General features: G+C 50.3%; 9 protein-coding genes across 9 annotated transcripts; 5 read left to right on the top strand and 4 right to left on the bottom strand.

Annotated features, from left to right (window-relative positions):
• Window positions 1-2,610: 2,610 nt before the first annotated feature.
• Window positions 2,611-3,117, bottom strand: N7498_005864 (uncharacterized protein; the record flags this gene model as incomplete). Its single annotated transcript, XM_058452926.1, has 3 exons — window positions 2,611-2,671; window positions 2,733-3,041; window positions 3,095-3,117. 3 exons carry the CDS (start codon window positions 3,115-3,117, stop codon window positions 2,611-2,613), a joined length of 393 nt encoding a protein of 130 aa, XP_058309464.1.
• A 1,831-nt stretch (window positions 3,118-4,948) lies between these two features.
• Window positions 4,949-5,569, bottom strand: N7498_005863 (cysteine hydrolase family protein; the record flags this gene model as incomplete). Its single annotated transcript, XM_058452925.1, has 1 exon — window positions 4,949-5,569. The coding sequence occupies one exon, from the start codon at window positions 5,567-5,569 to the stop codon at window positions 4,949-4,951; it is 621 nt and encodes a 206-aa protein (XP_058309463.1).
• A 742-nt stretch (window positions 5,570-6,311) lies between these two features.
• Window positions 6,312-7,905, top strand: N7498_005862 (MFS transporter; the record flags this gene model as incomplete). Its single annotated transcript, XM_058452924.1, has 3 exons — window positions 6,312-6,572; window positions 6,633-6,990; window positions 7,028-7,905. 3 exons carry the CDS (start codon window positions 6,312-6,314, stop codon window positions 7,903-7,905), a joined length of 1,497 nt encoding a protein of 498 aa, XP_058309462.1.
• Window positions 7,906-8,744: 839 nt separating this feature from the next.
• Window positions 8,745-9,223, top strand: N7498_005861 (DUF3759 domain-containing protein; the record flags this gene model as incomplete). The annotated part of the gene is made up of 3 exons (XM_058452923.1): window positions 8,745-8,760; window positions 8,824-8,970; window positions 9,054-9,223. 3 exons carry the CDS (start codon window positions 8,745-8,747, stop codon window positions 9,221-9,223), a joined length of 333 nt encoding a protein of 110 aa, XP_058309461.1.
• A 1,724-nt stretch (window positions 9,224-10,947) lies between these two features.
• N7498_005860 (ABC-F family ATP-binding cassette domain-containing protein) lies at window positions 10,948-13,398 on the top strand (the record flags this gene model as incomplete). The annotated part of the gene is made up of 6 exons (XM_058452922.1): window positions 10,948-11,016; window positions 11,062-11,248; window positions 11,304-11,492; window positions 11,545-11,737; window positions 11,785-11,884; window positions 11,935-13,398. The coding sequence occupies 6 exons, from the start codon at window positions 10,948-10,950 to the stop codon at window positions 13,396-13,398; spliced, it is 2,202 nt and encodes a 733-aa protein (XP_058309460.1).
• Window positions 13,399-13,691: 293 nt separating this feature from the next.
• N7498_005859 (uncharacterized protein) lies at window positions 13,692-14,972 on the top strand (the record flags this gene model as incomplete). Its single annotated transcript, XM_058452921.1, has 1 exon — window positions 13,692-14,972. One exon carries the CDS (start codon window positions 13,692-13,694, stop codon window positions 14,970-14,972), a length of 1,281 nt encoding a protein of 426 aa, XP_058309459.1.
• A 220-nt stretch (window positions 14,973-15,192) lies between these two features.
• N7498_005858 (cyclic pyranopterin monophosphate synthase) lies at window positions 15,193-15,837 on the top strand (the record flags this gene model as incomplete). The annotated part of the gene is made up of 1 exon (XM_058452920.1): window positions 15,193-15,837. The coding sequence occupies one exon, from the start codon at window positions 15,193-15,195 to the stop codon at window positions 15,835-15,837; it is 645 nt and encodes a 214-aa protein (XP_058309458.1).
• A 525-nt stretch (window positions 15,838-16,362) lies between these two features.
• N7498_005857 (GPR1/FUN34/YaaH-class plasma membrane protein) lies at window positions 16,363-17,545 on the bottom strand (the record flags this gene model as incomplete). Its single annotated transcript, XM_058452919.1, has 7 exons — window positions 16,363-16,405; window positions 16,460-16,596; window positions 16,652-16,827; window positions 16,880-17,002; window positions 17,062-17,162; window positions 17,210-17,299; window positions 17,355-17,545. The coding sequence occupies 7 exons, from the start codon at window positions 17,543-17,545 to the stop codon at window positions 16,363-16,365; spliced, it is 861 nt and encodes a 286-aa protein (XP_058309457.1).
• Window positions 17,546-18,510: 965 nt separating this feature from the next.
• On the bottom strand, window positions 18,511-20,820 carry N7498_005856 (mRNA-binding ribosome synthesis protein NOC2; the record flags this gene model as incomplete). Its single annotated transcript, XM_058452918.1, has 1 exon — window positions 18,511-20,820. The coding sequence occupies one exon, from the start codon at window positions 20,818-20,820 to the stop codon at window positions 18,511-18,513; it is 2,310 nt and encodes a 769-aa protein (XP_058309456.1).
• Between the last annotated feature and the right edge of the window lie 88 nt (window positions 20,821-20,908).

The raw sequence follows: 20,908 nt of genomic DNA, 5'->3' as shown, positions 1-20,908 counted from the left end.
GTGTACGCTTAAATGCCCTACGCAGATAGGCGAAATGGGGCGAGGAAAAGGAGCTTGGACGCCCAAAGATATACTTAGGAACTAATTAGGAGCTCGCGCTCGTGACTCGCTGTCTTTCATAGCCCACAGGGTATGGTAAGGACAAACAACTTGATTACTACTACTACGTGCTGCCGTTCCACCGCCCACATTTTTTAATATATTAGAAGCTATTCAACAATTCAATTGACCAACATGCAGGAAGTCAAAAAATGATGGCTAATGAACCAAGTATTCAGCACCGGTAGAATTCACTGAAAATGTACGCGGTAAAGACAACGCCAAAACAACTGTTGGATAGATCGAAATAGGCTGAAGACATGGGGAACCAAAGGGAAAGATGAAGGGAAAAATTATCGCAGAGCTCAGCATGAAATGCGGGGAACAATTCATCAATTCGTCATCATACTTTGGTAACGTAATCGGTAAGCGAGTGACGCATGTAAGCGAGCGACGCACCCCAAAACACCATATTAAATGCGATATTTAAGAACGCAATATTTCAACAACCACAAGCTTATTCTATTTAGCTTTCAGTAATTCACTAATTTAGAGCACAAATAGCCTAATTTGGGAGTCTGGGATAATTTAATTATCATATCACTACGTTTACATAAAATACACTGTAATTTAGCTTTCTGAGCTTGAAATATATATCATCCACTCAACACGACTTAAAACCCTCCGAGACCTTCAAATACCCCTAGACTCATTATAAAGGACATATATTTAAAGAAAGTCTCTATGAGAAGCTGCTGTTGCGGAAATATAGAGTTGTAATTTATCGCTTTTACTATGGTGTTTTGGGGTGCGTCGCTCGCTTACATGCGTCACTCGCTTACCGATTACGTTATTGATTGGCTCGTTTGAAATTAGAGCCATTCTGAATAACTATAGAGAATTTGTACGCCTATTGGTGCATTTAATTAGCCTATTTTTATGTTAGTACTACTACTTCGCAGTCCCGAGTTTAATTACATTGCTGAAGAAATCTATACCCCACCTGGGAATTTAGGCTCTTCCACCCAGCAATTGCGGGCGAAACTGCGGTAATATAGGCTAAAAATCCAAAATGGCCTTACTTCACGGTTCGTCTACTTACACTCCCCGCATACCCCGGATTCTGTTTTTCTTAGCATATTTTCTCAACCGCGAATTTTCTCTTCATGAACCAATGAATTTGGCACCACCGAATCATGGAGCCGATCCGAGAACAACATGAAGATCAGGAAGTATTCCTTTCCAAGGATCCTGAGGATGATTCGTTCCTGGAGAAATATTCACGAGAAATGCCGTCGGTTTGGAAACGGTATGGGCGGTTGATTTTGGAGATCGCGATTGCATTCGTGATCCTTGCTTTATTCCTCAATTCCCTTTCCAATAGAACAACAGAAAAAGCATCTCCAATACCTAAATGTACGTTTGTATCACCTATCAACAAAGACTGACTTTTGATGTTACGGTTACTAAGCCAAAGTCATAAAGTCCCAAGAAAGACCTATACCTTTACTGGTAATCCAAGATACCTACATGACAACATGTTTTCAAGCAGGAATGAAACGATTCGCACACTTCATAACTGGATCGAGCTAAGCGCAAGTAAGTAAATAATCTCCTTGAGAAATGATAAATATATTTACAATAAAATAATATAACTAACAACGACCCCCTGATATAGCTGGCAGAGGGTATGTAGGAGTAGACAATCCCGAGTCCTTTGACTTGCCTGAGCCGTACAGCGTGAAGTTGCATTTTCAAGACAAGCCAGCATATATGATGTCGGTTTTTCACCAGCTTCATTGCCTTGTAAGTATCATTAAAAAACTCACTTAATAAATTCATATGCTAATAATACCGTCCCAGTCATACCTTGTCCAGAATTATCAAACGGCATTTGACGGAGCAGAATTAACCCATGAAATAGCCCATCACTCCGCCCACTGCTTCGACTATCTTCGACAGGCAATCATGTGTGCTGCAGATACCTCTTTGGAGGGGAAAACAGAGGCTGGGCCTGGCTGGGGTTCAAATCATGAGTGCACAGATTATGATGCGTTGTTGGCATGGGCGGACAAGAACTCTGTTAATCAGTTCGGAGGGATCCTGCCTGAAGGAACTGTACTTTAAATGATCCTTGATGCTTTCCGACATTTCCTCGATTGATATATTGAATAACTGCAAACAAATACCAGATTCGTTCATTTCAACCTTATATTCAACAATGAAGCAGAGAATTCATCCTAACTGGACGCCAGGCTGCTGTCAAAGCGATATATTAAAAAGCTACATAGGGTTGGATAGTTCGCGTCCTGTGGAAGACTTGGAATGGGTCCCCCTGGCTAGTGTTGATGATTGATAGTGGGGGCAGTAATTCTTGGAACGTCAAAGGAGCGGCAACCTAAAAAGAACGAACCAGGTACAGCGGAGATAACAGTATCGGCTCATAAAGTTCATTGTCCATATTTGTAACGGTTTACGTGTGAAATTATGATACTTCCTTTGACAAATTGCCATCTTTTTTACTTGACTAGGTAGCTCCAGCCCAGCATCAACGGGAGAAATTCGGGTTGCCTATTGAAAGATATCATTCAGAAGCCTCTCGAAAATATCCTCCTCCATGAGTGCTCCGAACCTATTATCGTGAAAATTGAGGTTAAATAAGAGTTGGAACGTCGAGTTTGGATTTTACTCACCCAAAGCATTCTATGTGCGGGACCATGGCAGATCTCAACATATTCAACTGGCCACTCGGCAATTGAGCAATATTGTATTGCTCAACAATCCTATTCCATGCTTGCACAGGTGTAATAACGCCTTCCAAGCCAAGTGATCCAGAAAGTTCGAAGAGCTTGTCAAGTTGCTGAGCGGGAATCTCCCACGAAGTTTGATCGGGTAACTCTTGAGGAGCCTCGGAAAGTAAAAGTCCCTGCATGGACATAGCATGTCCAGATGGCTCGTCTTCACCTAAAGGACGTGTATGGAAGAGACAGGGCCGTTCCAAGCTGCAAGATTAGATGACGGGTTGAGTATGGAGATGGGCTGATGGTCTACTCACGATAAGACAAAGTCAACACCCATCTGTGCGAATTTGCGATTTTCGGGGCAGTATGATGGTCTGGGTAGTCAAGTCAGATGTTCTGCTTTATAAGCATGGTTTGTGCGCTCATAGTTTGGCATGCCTTATTTCTGGAGCTTCAGTTGCCTCTAGTGGAAATTGTGGGTCCTGGTCTGAGCCTTCATCTATGTACGGCGGAGTGCACAGAGCGGCGTGCGAAGATTGACGGTCATCGCTTGGCAACCTGACTTGTAGGTGCTGATGAGAGCCTATGTCTCCTATTATAGTTACCTCGGCCATTGCCGATCCTCTTGACGCGATATGGGGTGGCAATGGAATCGAATGGCGGGTGACGATGTCTTTCAGGATTTCGTTTTCATGTTGAAGACCCCGCAGTTCATCGGCGTTCGTCAGTAAGTTGTATAATATGTGAAGCTCGTCTTCAAGGGCACGACAACGCTTTTCTTTCTGCTCGCGATGCTTCCTTCTGAGATGTTAGTGAGAATCGCGATCTATGAGGGGGTGATTACTTTTGTGCTCGTCGGACTTGCTCACGACGTCGATCATAGTCGGTTATTGAATGATCAGCTGTCCTTGGACTCTTTGAGGACCCTGGCAAGCAATGCATGTGTTAGACCAATGACTCCAGAGCTTCCGCGCTTATAAGACCAGTCTCCACTAAACCATTCGTACCTATGAGAACGAGATCTTCTTTACCCATTTCTTGTAGGGTCGGTATAGAGACGCTAGTCCCTGCTTCAACGATATAGTACCGGAGTCGCGGATCGGCTGGTCTATTAGTGGAGGTGCAAGGGAAGGCGCAGGTGGATTTTGGGGATTCCCGAGGGGTAAGAATGATCAGGAATTGTACACCTTCGACTAGCGGCCACTTTCGTTCTTCACCCTAGTCCACATCGTTCATCCTCAGAAGCAGTCCTTTTTTGTTCCAAGTGTCCTAAGAACTCACCACTTGACAGGAAGCACGTCGATCTGTCGAACTTAGCTGTCCCTCCGTTCTGCGACGGCGATCAGAGCCCAGTCCAAGGACAGGTATTAATCTGATTGGCTGAATGGTAAGTAGCGTGGATTACGTGAAAGAGGCGTAGCCAATAATTGCAATATCTGGCCGGATGTGGGGACGCGGGACAAAATGATCCAAACCGATTCCAACTTCGATTCTAGTCCTGTAAATTGGAAGGAAATAACAGGTCATCGAATCCGACTTTCACATACGGACTTCGATGTAGGGAGAGAAAGCACTATATGAACGATCCAAGTAATCGAGGCAGTTGCAAAAACCAGTCTTTTTCCACAGTTAGTTCGTCCTTTCACCAAAAATGATACACTCCTCTTTGCAGTTGCAGCATCAACAAAAGTTTCATCACAACGGTGTAATAAGAACCCATGATAATGAATTATCATCTAATACGCCGCTCAGCTAATCCCAATAGGCGCTCTTGAGCGAAACTTCTGGGATCGATATTGCCATCTTCATCCTGCGCCTTCCCATCCCCACCATCATAAACGGGAATCAGACCATTCCGAACAACCGGACATAGTTCTTCCATATGAAGCATATCAATATTCGGATAGAGTCACAACAGGACATTAATCTGCACCCTCATGAAGCCATTGTAAGGGCCCTATATCATACTTCTTCGTCGCATTATACCGCCCGTCAACCATTCCAACAAAAGATTTCACAATCGCAATGGAATAATAACATTTGAAATCTTGTTGTCCAAGCTCTGAATTGATAACTAAGGAAAAGCATTCTCGGATGACGGTACAGATAGATTGGGGTGACCGGCTCGAAGAAAGTTGGCTGGGAAGCAATGCCTCTCTCTCGACCCCTTAGTTTCCACCAGAAACTCCCTCGAACCCCTTCCGAATCTCACTAGCGGTGGCGACATATCCCCGGTTGTTCAAAACCTTCTCCAGCATGACCTTGTGCAACTCCTCATCGGGATCGGCACAGGCATCAGATATGGTAGACACCACGTACTCTGCGTCGCACGCAGAAAGGGCAGTTCGCGTGACACACCCAGAAGTGCTGAATCCACAGAGGATGAGTGACTTGATGCCGCTCTGTTGCAGGAAGTCTTCAAGGCCAGGAGACTTGAGGGCGGAGACATAACCGGGTCGACGGGTGAAGGTGACTTCGTCACCGGCGTCTTCGAGCAGCTCGGGGCATTCTGCGGCACCATCTTGATCCATGGCACTGACGATAGCAGACAAACGTGCAGCATCCTTGCAGGTTTCGAAAGGTGTAGCGTTGGTATCGATCAGGGCGTGAATGACTTTGATGCCCTTCGATTTGGCCCAAGCCTTCATTTCAGCGGCGACCTTGACAGCTGCGGCACCCTGGGCACCAGAAAACCGCTGCACGAACATGGAGTGAAAGTCCAGCAAGAATAGAGCCGTCTGGGATGGGCCATAATGGCCAGGCGCAGTTTTGTCCGCGGCGTCGAACATGGTTGTAAGGTTCCCAGTTGGTGTGATTTGACGAGGCAGGTTTTGAAGGAGTAGAAATTCCTGCGATGGGTTTGAGGTTTGAGGTATTTCTGTCTGAGGAAGTGGGGGAAAAGCTATGAAATGATCTGTTGTGACTACTATTTATGTGTGAGTAAGCCATCACACTGATGATTTTCGGAGTTAAGGGTGCCCCGCTGGTCGACCGTTATATGCCGTTACCTGCTGAAGCTTTCGTACCTAAGGGTGCCGAGTGTTGCGCACGGAGCAATGAAGAAATTTAAAGCTCTGAGAGCTATAGTCCCTAAGGCCTCGCAAATCTTGACAAGAGCGGTGGAAAAGAAGGAGCAAATGCGAAGGGAAAGGGCCCGAAGCGAGCTTCAACCTGTCTGCTTTAGGTATCGGACATCGATCGATAACGGGAATCCCGGCACCGGTGACTCTAGAAACCCACCCAGACTGTGTCTGATCTCTAGCATGACGAGTGCGCAACAGATCAACATCTTGAAGCAGTAATAATGACGGAAATAAATGCCTTCGAAGCTTTTAAGTCCGAACAAAGGAACCTGTCTGCACTTCAAATCGAAAATATGGACTGTTGGTCGAATGCCGGTACCGGGATACCAGCAACGGGACCGGACTCCGCGACTACTTTAACATCGGACTTTCTGACCCTCTCTCCAACACCCTAAAAAAAACCATCAGAAAGGCATCATCTGCTTTTTTGAATCTTTCAACTGCCATTATGAGCAGCGAAGAATCCAAAGCTGCTCATAATGGCCCTGCCACCCCTCAGTTCGAGGCGATTGATCCGAACTCGGGCACCGATCATCGCGATTTCTCGGTCTTCACTGTCGGCGAGAAGCGTGCAACCGTTGCAGTCGGCTCTTTGGCTGCATTTTTCTCCCCATTGTCCTCCAGCATCTATTTCCCCGCTCTCGACACCGTCGCAAAAGCTTTGGGCGTGTCAATTACCAAAGTGAACCTGACCGTGACAACGTATTTGGTGAGTGGATCGGCAGCTCTTGTTGATTATCCTGGCTAACCGTTGTCTCGATGGCATCAGATTCTGCAGGGAATTGCACCGATGTTGATTGCAGGTTTCTCCGACACTGCAGGTAGACGACCGGCATACATCATCTGTTTCACAATTTATCTCGCCGCCAACCTCGGTCTCGGCCTTCAAAACAGTTACGCGGCTCTGCTGGTGTTGAGATGCATTCAGAGTGCAGGAAGCAGTGGCACCGTGGCACTGGCAAATGGCTTGGTGGGAGACATGGTCACCTCTGCCGAACGAGGCTCCTATATTGCTTTTGCTTCCCTGGGAGGAATGCTGGGCCCTTCGCTCTCACCCATCATCGGCGGTCTGATCAGCCAGTACCTTGATTGGCACTGGCTGTTCTGGTTCTTGCTGATTTTATCTGGTGTTTTTTTCCCTGTTTCTCTTTCTTTTCTTACCAGAGACGTGCCGTAACGTTGTCGGCGATGGGTCAATTCCACCTCCACCGATGATGTCCTCGGTCACCGACTATATTCGTCATCGACGGCGCAAAAGGAGAGGCGAATCCGCGACCCCGGAAGAAATCGCCGAAGTACGAAAGAACCACGCCTTTCGTTTCCCGTCTCCCCTCCCCACCTTGAAAGTCGTAACCGACCTGGAGACCGGGGCAATCTTGCTCGTCACGGGCTTGATGTATGCCGGCTTTTACGCCGTCATGACCGGAGCCACATCATCGTTCCACGACGTCTACCATTTTAACAACATCCAGACTGCACTGATGTATCTACCTCTCGGCATCGGGGGGATCTGTTCTGCTTTCACAACCGGACGTTTGGTGGATTGGAATTATCGTCGTCACGCCAAGCGGGCCGGGATTCCAGTGGTGCGAAGCAGGGCGCAAAATCTCAACAACTTTAATATCGAGAAAGCCAGACTCGAAATCGCGTTGCCCTCGTACTACCTGAGCACGTTGTGCATGGTCGCTTATGGGTGGGTCATGGGTCGCCAGGTCAATCTGGCCGCTCCGGTGATTCTTTTGTTTATCAGTGGATGGTCTCTCAACGCCACCTCGCAAGTGTTAAATGCTCTGATGGTGGATATTTGGCCAGGGCGGTCAGCTGCGGCGACTGCGGCCAACAACCTGATGCGCTGTGAGCTCGGTGCTGCGGCATCCGCTGCGATCAATCCAATGCAAGAGACCATGGGCTGGGGCTGGGCATACACGACTCTGGGTTTGATCTCGGTTGCCGCGTCGCCGATCTTGTGGCTCATGATGCGCTATGGAATCAAATGGCGGCAGAGGCGAGCGCGGAAGGAAAATGTGCGTGAAGCCAAGTGAGCTTTAGTGTCTGCAATAGCTAGTAGTCAGATCGACTCTCCGTGATGATATTCATTATCCATACAGCTTCGAATAAAGTACCTTCATTTTGTCCCTTTTCCAAAAAAGAAAAGAAAAGTCTCTAGAATATTAGAGGGCGGGGTAGCTCAATATTCCAATTCCGCTCGAGGGGGCACAGATTCAGCCTAAGAAGGGTCAAGCTTATGCGGGACATGCGATGTTGACGCGTGGATCAGCGTAGACTGCGTGTATTTTCCGACCCCTGACCCAAACTTCTCAAGTTTGGTCGCAACGGAGCGGTGTATAGAGGGCGAGTGGGGGCAGAATGGGAACTTACTCCTCACTTGTGTCATCGACCCCACTTGGTCTGTTTGGCGGCAAAATGGATGGGCTCTCTACGTCCTGCTGGATTTACATCGCCAAGCTCTTGTTGTTATGCTTGGTATGCTTGGCGATAAGAGGCCGGCCATGATGAAGACGATATGCCAATGATGCCTTCGTACGCCTCTCCTTACCCCACCTGAAGCGAGGACCGGCTTCATTGGATATTCTATCCGTGGCCGAAGTAAACGTAATCTCCTAATCTCCTGTGCGCCAATCGTGCCGCTGCCCCGCCACCAGTTGTATCACAGCTACAGGGTGGAGCATCCACATGTCGACAGCTCCATGCTTACCTGGGACATGGGCGGGTGGGCGACCGACACAAGCCACGTAGTCGGGTCTCCGTTTGTTCCACCGAGGGGTAGTTATATTAACCCCTCCCCTCCTGCCCCTCTTCATCTCCTTTCTCATCCACAACTTTCTTCAATTCATCACCTTATCACAAAACATCTATCAAAATGGGTTGGTTCAGCGGTATGTGGCTCATAGTGTGACCCTCTCCGGTGATCTCCTTGCTGACGCTTTCTTTTCGAACAGACGATTCGGACCAGAGCCGCGCCTACGACGACTACAACCAGGGCGGCGTTAGCCAAGAGCACGATCCATCTTTCGCGCACGAGCTGATTGCCGGCGCTGCTTCCTACGAGGCCGCCAAGGCTTACGAGAACCACTGTCAAGAGAACGGTAAGGACTTGAACCCGTAGACCCCGGTCTACCTGTACACATGGAGACAACATAAAGCTAACGTATTGCTTTTCAATGACTAGGCCAGCCCGCAAGCCACGCTGAGGCCAAGGAGCTCATGTCTGGCTTTGCCGGTGCCTTCATCGACCGTGAGGTCGAGACCAAGGGTCTGGACTTCATCGACCGTGAGAGGGCCAAGCGTCAGGCCGAGCAGCACATCGACAACGTCGATCCCGACCAGTTTAACTACTAAGTAGCTAAAGGTGGATGAGTCGGTAGACACATGTGATCGCTAAGCCCCAATTCGAAATGAAGGCATGACCTGCGTCTAGCAAATTTAGTTCCATTCCTGCCGTAGATCATAGTAGTCGGTCGAAACCAAGAAGCTATCACCATGTTCTGCTCAGCCGGTCCTAAAATAACGTCACTTGTTCAATAATAATTCTGGTGCCTCGATGCAAATCCCAGTGCTCCACTTGAACCTGCCGAGTGCCGCAGCTCGCAGCTTAGCCGACAACGATCAACTCGAGATTTGGACTTGGGAGCCACTTAGAAATAGCACGTTGCTAATTTAAAAAAAGCCTCCATTCTGCGCGATTTCAGGTTATCCTGGCGCCCGAATGTCTCCCTAGCGTGTATCGTGACTTCAAGGTGGGAGCCCATGAAGGTCCTGCGCTTCTCCAATTTGATCCCCGCCATCCATTCACGGTTCGTCCTTCTGTCTTCCAGCTTCCCACATGGACTCTTATCTTGATCTGTATCTGCGGATCAATTCATCCCTCAGTGAGCCCCATGATTCAGAGCAATTATGAAGGGTGTGTACACGCAAGACTTTCGGTCAGCCCGTGAGGGTCGGCGTCATCGTGATTTTCAAGCGATCAAAAGCGCGCAACTCTATGTCAACATCTTCATGTCTTCAGAATCTCCGTAATCTCACCCAGTGAATAAGTTTACTAACCAAGTTATTCTTGACGAGGCTCACCAATCACCGGTGGATAATTTGACCTCACAATGCCGCTCGAAAAGAAACAACGTAAAAGCCGATCTGCGCCGCGTCTGCAGCGGCAGATCTTCACATGCGGCGCTCATGCGAGTCGTCCCAAGTCGCCATGCATATGAGAGGCGAGCAAAGATAGCTGCACATTCTTGCAGTTTGAATTATCTTGAATGCACGTTGCTTCATATGGCCCCGGGAAAAGACTCAGGGATCGCTAAACAAGACAGAAACCAAATATGTTTCTCATTCCCTATACGCCAAAGAAGAGAGAAGGTTCTGTCGCCACCAAGGGGCCGGATCCACTCACTGTATGCGCAGGATCCATTATCACTTAACCGGATCAAAAAGCCTCATAGCTCGTCAACGCTATCCACGTCGCAGGCCCATTATTATCACAAAGAACGAGGTCCTGCCCACGGCACTCTATCAGCTCAACTACTGTTCCTCGGAAAATATTCTGAGTTAATACCGACTGTACAGGTTGGGGGATCCCATTGGGAGAAAGGCCTACACCATGACGTTTAGACTGGGCGGCATACATGCAAGATAAGTGGGGCGGTCTTGCGCACCGGCGACCATCTCTCATTCCTGCTCAGATGGATGAAGATAAAAAGACAGTTAATATTATAGCCTAAGCATCCATATGGTAGGGTAAAGCCATAAAATTTCAAATGGTCGTGGTATAGTAAGAGAGAAAATCGTCAAGGTTTTGAGGCCGGGTGTAGGAGTACCCATGCAAGCAGCATTGAGGCCACCGATAAATATGCCGCCAATAGGTGCTGGAGCTCTTCCATGACTTTGAAAATCTCTTTTACAGGCTTTAAAAACATTCTGTCTGAATCATACGGTCTCTGTAGATAGTAAACGGAAATGTCGGCTCGAGCCGCCTTGCCGAATCGGGAGCCCGACTCAAGGGAGATGCGCCACAGATGTTTTTTGTACTTCGTTCTCTACACTCCCAATCCTCAAATCCTCAAATCATGACGACTATTCTTGCTTCGTGTAAGCAGACGCGATTTCACCTACTGGATGATAATCCTTCATCCGAGGTATGTGCGCTTCGAAGAACCGAGACAATCGCTAATCTAGTGTAGGTTGACGTGGATGGACTCGGCATTGTCGTCACTTCGTCCGCACCCGCTGAAGATGTGAACAAATTTAAAGTCAAGGGGAAGTCCAAGGCCAAGGCAGAAGGAAGAGAGCTCATCTCAGATGGCCACCTTCGTTTGAAAGGAGGAATCCATTATGGGTTGCTGGGTCGCAACGGCACTGGCAAGTCGAGTAAGAAGACCGATCGTGCGAGAACATGAACTACCATTGACGCTTTATCCTACAGCACTACTCAGGGCGATGGCTGAAAAGCTTATTCCCGGTATATCCCATGCCACTCGCATTGCCATCTTGCAGCAGACAGACGAGGAAGACGGACCAGGTGGCAATGCATCGTTGAAACTGGGAATGTCCGTCCTTGAATCCGTGCTCAGCAGCGACGAGGCCAGGAATGAAGCTGTTCGTATGGCAGACTGTGAGTACCAGGCCTCGATGATAATTGTCCATTCTGACTAATTTGTGGCCAGTCCTCTCAAAAAGCTTCGAGACAGAAAATCCACTGGAACCGGTCAAGGCTATTCGCAAGATTAGGTACCAGCATGCCGAGAAGATGCTGTTTCTGGCTCACAAGAATGCCAACTTGAAAAGTGGTGCCAGAGGTCTTCAAGCCAGAAAACTTTTGAAGGAAGCTGAAGCAAAGCTGGAATCTACACAGGAAATGTAAGGAGCAGATACTTAAAGTTGAATGCGTCTCTAATTGTGAAAAGGGTTGCCCAAGAGCCAGATTCGATCGATGCCGATGTGATCCAAACGGACACGCAAGAGGCAGTTGAAATGCTCCAGAACCTACAATCTCAACTTGAGCAAGTCAGTGCCGTGATTCATACGTCTACCGTTCAGTCGACTGACACAACTAGATGAACCTCGCCGATATGGAAAAAGAGGCGCGTCGCATTCTACTCGGTCTGGGATTCACAGAAGACGCTTTCGGGAAAAAGGTGTCGACGCTGTCAGGCGGTTGGCGAATGCGATGCATGCTTGCTAGTATTCTGATTCAAAAGCCCGACATTATGATTCTTGACGAGCCTACCAATTTCCTCGATCTTCTGGGAGTCGTGTGGCTTGAAAACTATCTCCAGCGGTTACGTGAAGATTCCGAAACAACGATCGTTCTCGTTTCCCATGACCGAGACTTCATCAACGCCGTCTGTGAAGAAATCGTCATCCTCCGAGATCAAAAGCTGAACTACTTCCGCGGCAACCTCGCCGCCTACGAACAAAACTTCGAAGAGCAGAAGCTTTACCTGGGACGCATGAAGGAAGCACAGGAGCGGCAAATCGCCCACATGGAAGCGAGTATCCAGCAGAACCTGAAGATCGGCAAGAAGACCAACGACGAAAACAAGCTACGGCAAGCCAAGTCTCGCCAGAAGAAGGTCGATGATCGGATGGGTCTGCAGGTCAGTGCGACCGGGGGCCGATTCAAACTCAATCGCGACCGGGTCGGATATCACCTGTCCTCTCGAGCGGAGATTGAAGTGCCGACGGATGAAAAGGGCGCGACGATGAGTCTCCCGGCTGCCACTGAGCTGCGTTTTCCGGGGCCGCTGGTGTCTCTGGAGGGTATTACTTTCAAGTACAAGAAGGATGACCGGGTGGTTCTGGACGATATCAATCTTGTAGTTCATATCGGTGATCGCGTGGGGATTATGGGCCTTAACGGATCTGGCAAGACTACGCTCATTCGTGTTTTGAATGGCCAAACCCCTCCGACCAAGGGCAAGGTCTCGACTCACTCACGGCTAAAAGTGGGTTACTACGGTCAACATTCGGTCGAGGAGCTGCAGGAGCGTGGCGGGGGAGAACCCGGCCTGACTGCCCTGGGTCTATTGATGGCCGAGTCCGAAGGGTCACTAAAAGAAGGCGAGGTGCGAGGCTTGCTAGCATCCATGGGCCTGCAGGGACGCATTGCCTCGGACGTTCCAGTAGCGAAGTTGTCAGGAGGGCAGCTGGTCCGCCTGGCACTGGCACGAATCGTCTGGAGCGCACCTCAGCTCTTGATCCTGGATGAAATTACCACCCATCTGGACTTCCACACCGTGACTGCGCTAGCCACGGCTCTTTCTTCGTTCAACGGAGCCATTATCCTCGTCTCACACGACCGATTCTTGGTTCGGACGGTAATCGAAGGCAAACGCGATACAGAGCACAAATTGGATGAGGATTTCGAGGGCTTGGAAGAGGAAGAGGAAGAGGAAACGAAGAGTCGCCGCCGTTCGGTGTATGTACTCAAGGCGGGCAAGTTGAATGAGCAGACGAAGGGGGTAGAGCAGTTTGAGCAGAGTCTAGTGAAACGGGTGCAGAAGATGCTAGTCGCGTAGCTATACAATTACATAGCATTTAATCTTCGTGATTATACAGTTGCTCTCCCTGGCTGTGAATGGATGAATATTCCGAGGCTAATTTGTTGATTTATTGATTTGCTGATTTGCTGATTCGCCCCCGCGTTCACCGAGTCTTCGAGTCAGCGGCGACTACCGACGTCAAGCGGGCGAGTAAGTCCACGCGATAAGATTCCGTGGCGCCCCTCATCTCTTGTTCCACTCCGGGTTTATTTTTATTACAACACCTGCCATGTCTCTCCGAACTTCCTAAAACTTTCCAACTTGCTGGTATGCTGTGCAAGCGAGTCCTGTCGCACTCCAGGCGGCTCCCCGTCTGGGGATACCGGGGTCTTCCCAAACAGACCCGGTTGCAGAGCACATCCAGAACGAACCCCGCCTCGACCAACATCGATCCGCCTGAAGCTTTCTCTCGACTCTCCGCCCTCAAATCCGCAAAACCTTTCTCCGAGTTCCTCACCGATTCCTTCAACCGCCAGCATGACTACCTGCGCATTAGCGTTACGGAGCGGTGTAACCTGCGGTGCCTCTACTGCATGCCCGAGGAAGGGATAGAGCTCTCCCCGCAGCCCCGCCTGCTGACCTCCCCGGAGATCGTCTACCTATCATCTCTCTTCGTTTCTCAGGGGGTAAACAAGATCCGTTTGACGGGTGGGGAGCCGACCGTCCGCAAGGATATCGTACCCTTGATGCAGGACATCGGCAAGCTGCGCCGGAACGGACTACGTGAGCTTTGCCTGACCACCAACGGGATCTCGCTGCATCGCAAACTCGACGCGATGGTCGAGGCCGGGCTGACGGGGGTGAATCTCAGTCTGGACACGCTGGACCCGTTCCAGTTCCAGATCATGACCCGGCGCAAAGGGTTCGACGCGGTGATGAAGAGCATCCATCAGATTCTGGAAATGAACAAGGTCGGTGCCGGCATCAAGCTGAAGATCAACTGCGTCGTGATGCGGGGCATGAACGATCGCGAAATCCTGCCGTTTGTCGAGATGGGCCGCGAACAGCCGATCGAGGTGCGGTTCATCGAGTACATGCCCTTTGATGGGAATAAGTGGAATCAGGGCAAAATGTTCCCCTACCAGGAGATGCTAGCCGTTATCCGAGAGAAATATCCCACGCTGGAGAAGGTGACCGACCATAAGAACGATACCAGCAAGACGTATCGCGTGCCCGGCTTCGAGGGTCGGGTCGGGTTCATCACCAGCATGACGCATAATTTCTGTGGCTCCTGCAATCGCCTGCGCATTACCAGCGACGGCAACTTGAAAGTATGCCTGTTTGGCAATGCGGAGGTATCACTGCGTGATATCATCCGCAAAGAGAACGATGGACAGCCCATTGACTTGGAAGCTCTGCAGAGGCTCGGGCTATTGGAGACTGTACAGAGTGCAGCTCGCCTCAGCGACGAGGGCGGGCTAATCAATGAACGGGAACGTGAGATTCTCGATATCATCGGCATGGCCGTCAAGCGCAAGAAGGAGAAACACGCGGGCATGGGACAATTGGAGAACATGAAGAACCGGCCCATGATCTTGATCGGTGGGTAGCCTAATCTTCCTTTATGACTGGCACGATTTACGACTTTTACTTGTCCGTGGGTGGATGGTCATTTGCATTTCGGCGCCCTGTATTTATGAAATTCATGGTTTTGAGTTTTGATTTTTTTTTTTTTCTTTCCGTGCTGATGGCCAAATAGATAGAGAGCCATCTCCGACACCCCATAGGCCCCGGGCAGTATCTTGGACTTCTCATTCTCCTTGGTCGAGGATGCCCCTGCATCTACTTCCACTCAATGGTTTAAGCCGAGCGCGTCTATACCACAGCGGACGTCCTAGCTCCAAGCCCGAAGCGTCAGAGAAGCAAGACAAGCAGAAGACTCACTCCCTCCCAACTGCATCCGACCCCGACCTCCCACACCTCACCCCATCCCAAACCGTACACATGACGCAAATCACCTCAAAACCGGAAACGAAACGACTCGCAACAACGGCCTGCCACGTTTCCTTCTCCAATGCGCGACCATGGGAGCTCCTCCGAAAAGGACAGGGCACACACAAAGGCGACGTATTCAGCGTCGCTCGCATCGCCGGCATTATGGCTGCCAAACGAACCCCCGACCTGATCCCCTTGTGTCATCCAGGAATCGGCATCACGGGTGTGGAGGTGAGCGTGGAGCTGGTCGGACCCGACGAGAATAATCCAGATGATCATGGCGCTATGGAGATTGTTGCAACGGTTGGCTGTTTCGGACGGACAGGGGTGGAGATGGAGGCCATGACGGCGACTGCTGGGGCGGCGTTGACGGTGTATGATATGCTCAAGGCAGTTGATAAGGGGATGGTCATTGGGGGAGTGCGACTATTAGAGAAGCAGGGTGGGAAGAGTGGACATTGGACGAGGGAAAACATGTAGAACGTCCCAAACTAATAGCTCCCGTTAGATGTGAAGGATGAACAGATTCATGTCCTCACCGTACCTTCCATGATCTGTTTTCTCCCTTTCTCCGTTCTGTTTCCACCACAGCGCACGCCTGACCTGATCAGGTTTGGTACAGTGAGATTTTAGAATGGGCCGAGGAAGAAGACGCTGCGCTTAGGAGAGACCGCTGCGGACACGAGCTTGAGCCCAAGATCGCATGTCTGTTGGGTTTAGTTTGGTCTGAACGCATACCCGTTGGTTTTGCTTTGCTTTACTTTGCATATCGAGAGTTGTATTTTACAAAGTATACGATTGCAATTTTCTGGAGCCCATATGATTGTGTAGTAGATTAAAATTGGCATTAGAGCCAATAATTTCTCAATTGACTGAACATAGTACGGAAAATTCCGCCGATGGACGATTTCCGGGGGATCTCTACCACCATCCTGCGTTATTTGGCATGGCGTCGATCAATACCAATGTCTCTACTCTGTAGAAATATTTCAAATTTCGCAGGTCTTAGTACTTGCCATTGGCATCAGTAGCCAGCTCAGGGTCACTCCTAGAAGTTCGTAAGACGATGAACATTTATCACAATAGCAACATCGTAACTTACTGTCTGTGTGCGCGAGCAAAAAGACCACTCAAATCTCCAACGGGCAAAGAAAGAGGAAATCCAACCGAGTCAAGCAGCTGAGCAGTCAACAGGTAGAAACCGAACATAGTGGCCGCGAATAGCGCAGCACCGGCACCCTAGAATCTCCAGTCAGATATGTCGAAGGGACACTGGTCGGAACTCGAAACTTACAACTGTCAAGCGGTTACCCATCGCCTCATTTCCCTCGCCCAGTTTCCAGTAAGCGGCGGCCAGGAGCGCGAATACGATCAGCAGGCACGCGAAGATCAGGAAGAATGGCAGATTTGTGCGGGATGCGCAGACGATATAGATCACCATTAAGACCGCCATGAATAGGAAGAAGAATGCTACCAGAACGAGGTTAAGGATTGGAAAGGAGGAAAAAGAGGGAGTACGTACCGAAGGTGTTTACAAATTCGGCACTATGAAGACCTGCCAATGTATTGGTTCCATCCGGGGAGTAGGGAGCTGCAGAGTTGAATGCCGGAGTCATGCTAGCACCAAAGGCCAAGCAGAATGCACCTAAGCCGACTTACTCAGATGTTCTGTTTTTGGTTTTTGGTGACTTGAAGACCACTTACCCAAGTGACCGAACACAATGGAAGGAAATGTGTTTCCAAGAATGAATTCCAGAATACCAGCGATGACTAGCAAAAGTCCACCGAACAAGATCAAAACCCCACTGTTCCTGGTTAGTCGATGATCCTCTCGGCCACTAGAAATTCATACCTGAAGGCAGCACCACCGCCACCGGCACCTCTCCAGGCCATCAAGCAACACGCGAGTGGCGCAGCCGTAAGCACGAAAGCTCCAAGTCCCCTAGTTCCGTTAACACGCTATACTCGTTCTCAAGGCTATCGAGATCAAAGCATACAGAGGAGTAGGATTGCCGAGATTCTTGGCCAGAGCCGGCTGGCGATGCATCATAGGGCTCAGGTAGAGCTTCTCGAACTGCTCAGCCGAGAGCGTTACCGAGGTAGGGACTTGTGTGAGAGCCGGCATGGCTCCAGGTTCGCCGTGTGAAGTATTGGAATCGTCACGGAGGATCTGGTCGTGTCCCTTCATTGTGAAAGTATCAAGAAAGAGTAGAATAAAAACCAATTAAACAGAAATACGTTCTCGATTCAATTCAAATGAGCTCAGGAGCCCGACTTTATAGCTACGCAGCAACCCCGGATTTGATAACTCATGGCTTTCAACCCCGGGGAAACTGGAGAAAGCTACAACTCAAATTCCCCATCGGAAGCGTTTCCGACACAATCAATGAGTGAAAAGGGCATCGGAAGCTACGTCGGCATAGAAAGAAGATCTCCGCATTATTCTGGGGAAAACCGGGGTAGAACAAGGTTTCAACAAGGTTCCAGACCCACCGTATCTCACGAACTCCCTCCCAATAATAAGAGTACGCTCTCGGACACGGATTGCAGGCTTACTCGTGGTCTCCTTTTTAGATCTGTCGATCGTATGGCATCCATAGGCCCGGCGAGGTCTATAGCTCCCCGAGAAATCTGCCGAAGGTGACACCAAACCCCGAGTTCGTCTTCCGTCTCGCTTGGATCGTCCAGTTGGGCCAATGAAACGCCCTTGGAGTCTGACGATGCTAAATCCCCGACGGAGCTAAGTCCCCGGATCCTCAACCTATTGGCTTGGCTACGATCTATTAACTCTTTCTATACTTTGTTGAATGTGCTATGATGGCGAGGGCTGATATAGTGGGATCCCGGTTCCGCAGTCTGGGGTATTGAACTGGATGAACACATGGGAATTGATGGTTGGTATTCCAGGCTTGTTTTGACTGGCAGGAACTTTGGTGATGACCATGCCCAGGTGAGTGAAGCCGAGATCAGAGACCGAGCCCTGCCGGAAGATCTTGGTGTATGATCGAAGGACCAAACGGGCTACAGTCTACCTTAGAGATCTAATATACTGAAGTATTATAGAAGGTGTGTCTTCAAAAACGCCAAATTCTTTTGATGCGGATTCCGATGTACCTAAAATAGTTTAAACAGAAGAAAATTTACACAAGGGGACTACTCGTCCTCCATCTCAACCTCATCCTCGTCCTCGTCTTCCTCTTCCTCCTCAATCTCGCTCTCCAGCTCCTCCTCTCCCTCCTCATCGTCGCTACCGTCATCGCTGCCGAATTCATTCATCAATTCATCGCCGCCATTCTTCGCCTCGGCCCTCCGCTTCTCCTCTTCGAGGCGGCCTTCCTCCAGAATAGCAGCACGTTCCTCTCGCAACTTGCGCTGAGTCTTAACGAAAGCGCCAAGAGGGGTAGACTCCCATTCGACACCCTTGAGGAAGGTATCAACCTCTGTGCGGTTGCGCGGTGTGTAGGTGACATTCAAGCGACGCTCCTCGATCCAGTGGGCATTAGCCTCGACCTTCTGCACGACCAACATGATCATCTGGTTGATCTTGCCGTTTTTGTTGCCGCCGTTGCGAGCAGAAACCTGCTTCAACCAGCGCTTGAGAGCGACGACGACGGGAACAGAGAGTTCGGGGAAAGCGATGTGCTTGGACCACAGAACGAAGAACTCGGACAGGAGCTCGGCGACCTGCTCACCGACGCCGTCTTGGTAGGTGCGCGAACGCAGGTAGGACTTGGGCGCGCGGATGGCCGTGTTGAACTCGAGGGGCTTGAGGGTGCTGGACCTGGGAGCTTTGCGCATCTCAGCAGAGGTGAGGACCTCCAGGAGAGAGGCTCCGAGGGGAATGTAGGTGCCCGTTGCGCGGGAGATACGCAGGAGAGCACGGGTCATCTGGAAGCGGAGAGGGAAGTACTGTGCGGTCGGGATGAGGCGCATGGCACCCAGGGTGATCTGGACAACGGGGTAGATGAGAGGGCGCAGAGCGGACTGCTTGCCGGCCTTGGCTTCAACGAGCCCGTCGCAGTGCTGAGAGAGCACGCGCGACCAAAAGTCGAGCGAGTGCACGTATTGCCAGTTGTAGATGGTCTTGTAGGACTCCTTAGTGGTGTTGGTGATGCTTTTGCGCAAGTGCATGGCCAATTGGCGGATGAATCCAAAGCCGGTAGTGTAGGACACATTCTGGTCGATGCCCCAGATCTCTGCGGCCGAGTTCTTCATCAGGTTCACGCCGGCCAAGGTGTGCACGGTGGTGTTGCGGCTGCCCTTGACCACGCCCTCGTATGTCGCCTTGAGGACGGTTTCCTTGATGCCAGCGTCGCCCATAACCATGAGGCGACGCAGCAGAAGGAAAGCGGTAATCCGAGTGGTATCAGCGTTGGCGACGTCGGCCCAAATTCCGACAATGGTCTTGATGAGTGTCTTCAGGACTTTGCGGAACTGGAGGAGATAAGGCAGCATGGGCTCCATGGCGGCCAGCGTCAGCTTAAGAGTCGATGCATCCGACAGGTTCATCAGAAGCTGGTGGACTGAAGAAGTATAAGACTTGATCAACGGCGTGAGTGTCTTGAACTTCTTCGAATCCATTGACACCCTGACCTTGCCAGCGGCGGTCTCCTTGACCGGGAGATGGTGTCCCAGGACCTTAGGAACAACATTCAGGGCAGTGACGAGCACCTGGTGGTAGACCTCCGGGTCCGAGATAATGTATTTCTGCTCTGGAGGGCTGGCCTCGTGAACATAGGCAGCAGCGCGGAAAGCCAGGACGGTCTGGCGCATAGCACGGACGGAGTGCTGCTCTTCCATCAAGGTCTGCCACTTCTTGACCATCGGGATCGTCAAAGTAGTGCTCTGGTACTCCTCTTCTTCCTGGGCCTTCTTCTTTTTCTTCTTCGCGGGGCCCTCCTCCTCCTCGGCGGCCTCACCCTCACTCAGCTCGTCGACCTCCGACAAGTCGCCCTGGTCGCCGAAATCGAGCAGCTCGGCATCGTTCTCCTTCAGGTATTTGTAGAACTCGGGATCCTTCTCCTTCAATGCCTCGAGCTGGTCCTTGTGCTCGTCAAAGGCATCGGCCTCGTCGTCGTCGCTGGCAGCATCCTCGCCGGCCTCCGAGCCAGAGCCAGAAGCCTCATCTTCCTGCGCCTGGTCTGCAGAGCGCTTGCGCTTGCCGATTTTGGGAGTAACGTCCTTTTTGCTCGCCTTCTTCTTGCCGCTGGCTTCTTCCGGGATGTCGAAACCACCGGCGAAGAAGTCATCGACATTCATCTCGGCAAAGGCATTCTTCTTCTTGTCCTCCTCAGGGTTCGGCTCGGTCGCATCTTCGGCATCGCGGCGGCTGGCACTCTTGGCCTTGCGCTTCTCGTTCACTTGGTGGCGCTGTTTGATCTTTGCGCCCTCCTTGCGGCGTTCGAGAATATCCTTGAGATGTTTCTTCTCGAACTTCTTCGTTGACTTTTTCATTCCACCCATTGTGACGGTTTGGGTGCAGACAGTGAGCTTACAGACTGCGGTCAACGGGCTGCGAGAAAAAAAAATTGGCTCGGGGAAAATAGCGGGT

This window comes from Penicillium cinerascens (genome assembly GCF_028974065.1).
Source record: "Penicillium cinerascens strain IBT 15544 chromosome Unknown contig_5_segment0_segment0, whole genome shotgun sequence".
NCBI classification, from domain to species: domain Eukaryota; kingdom Fungi; phylum Ascomycota; class Eurotiomycetes; order Eurotiales; family Aspergillaceae; genus Penicillium; species Penicillium cinerascens.
This window is presented reverse-complemented; position numbering and strand designations above follow the sequence as displayed.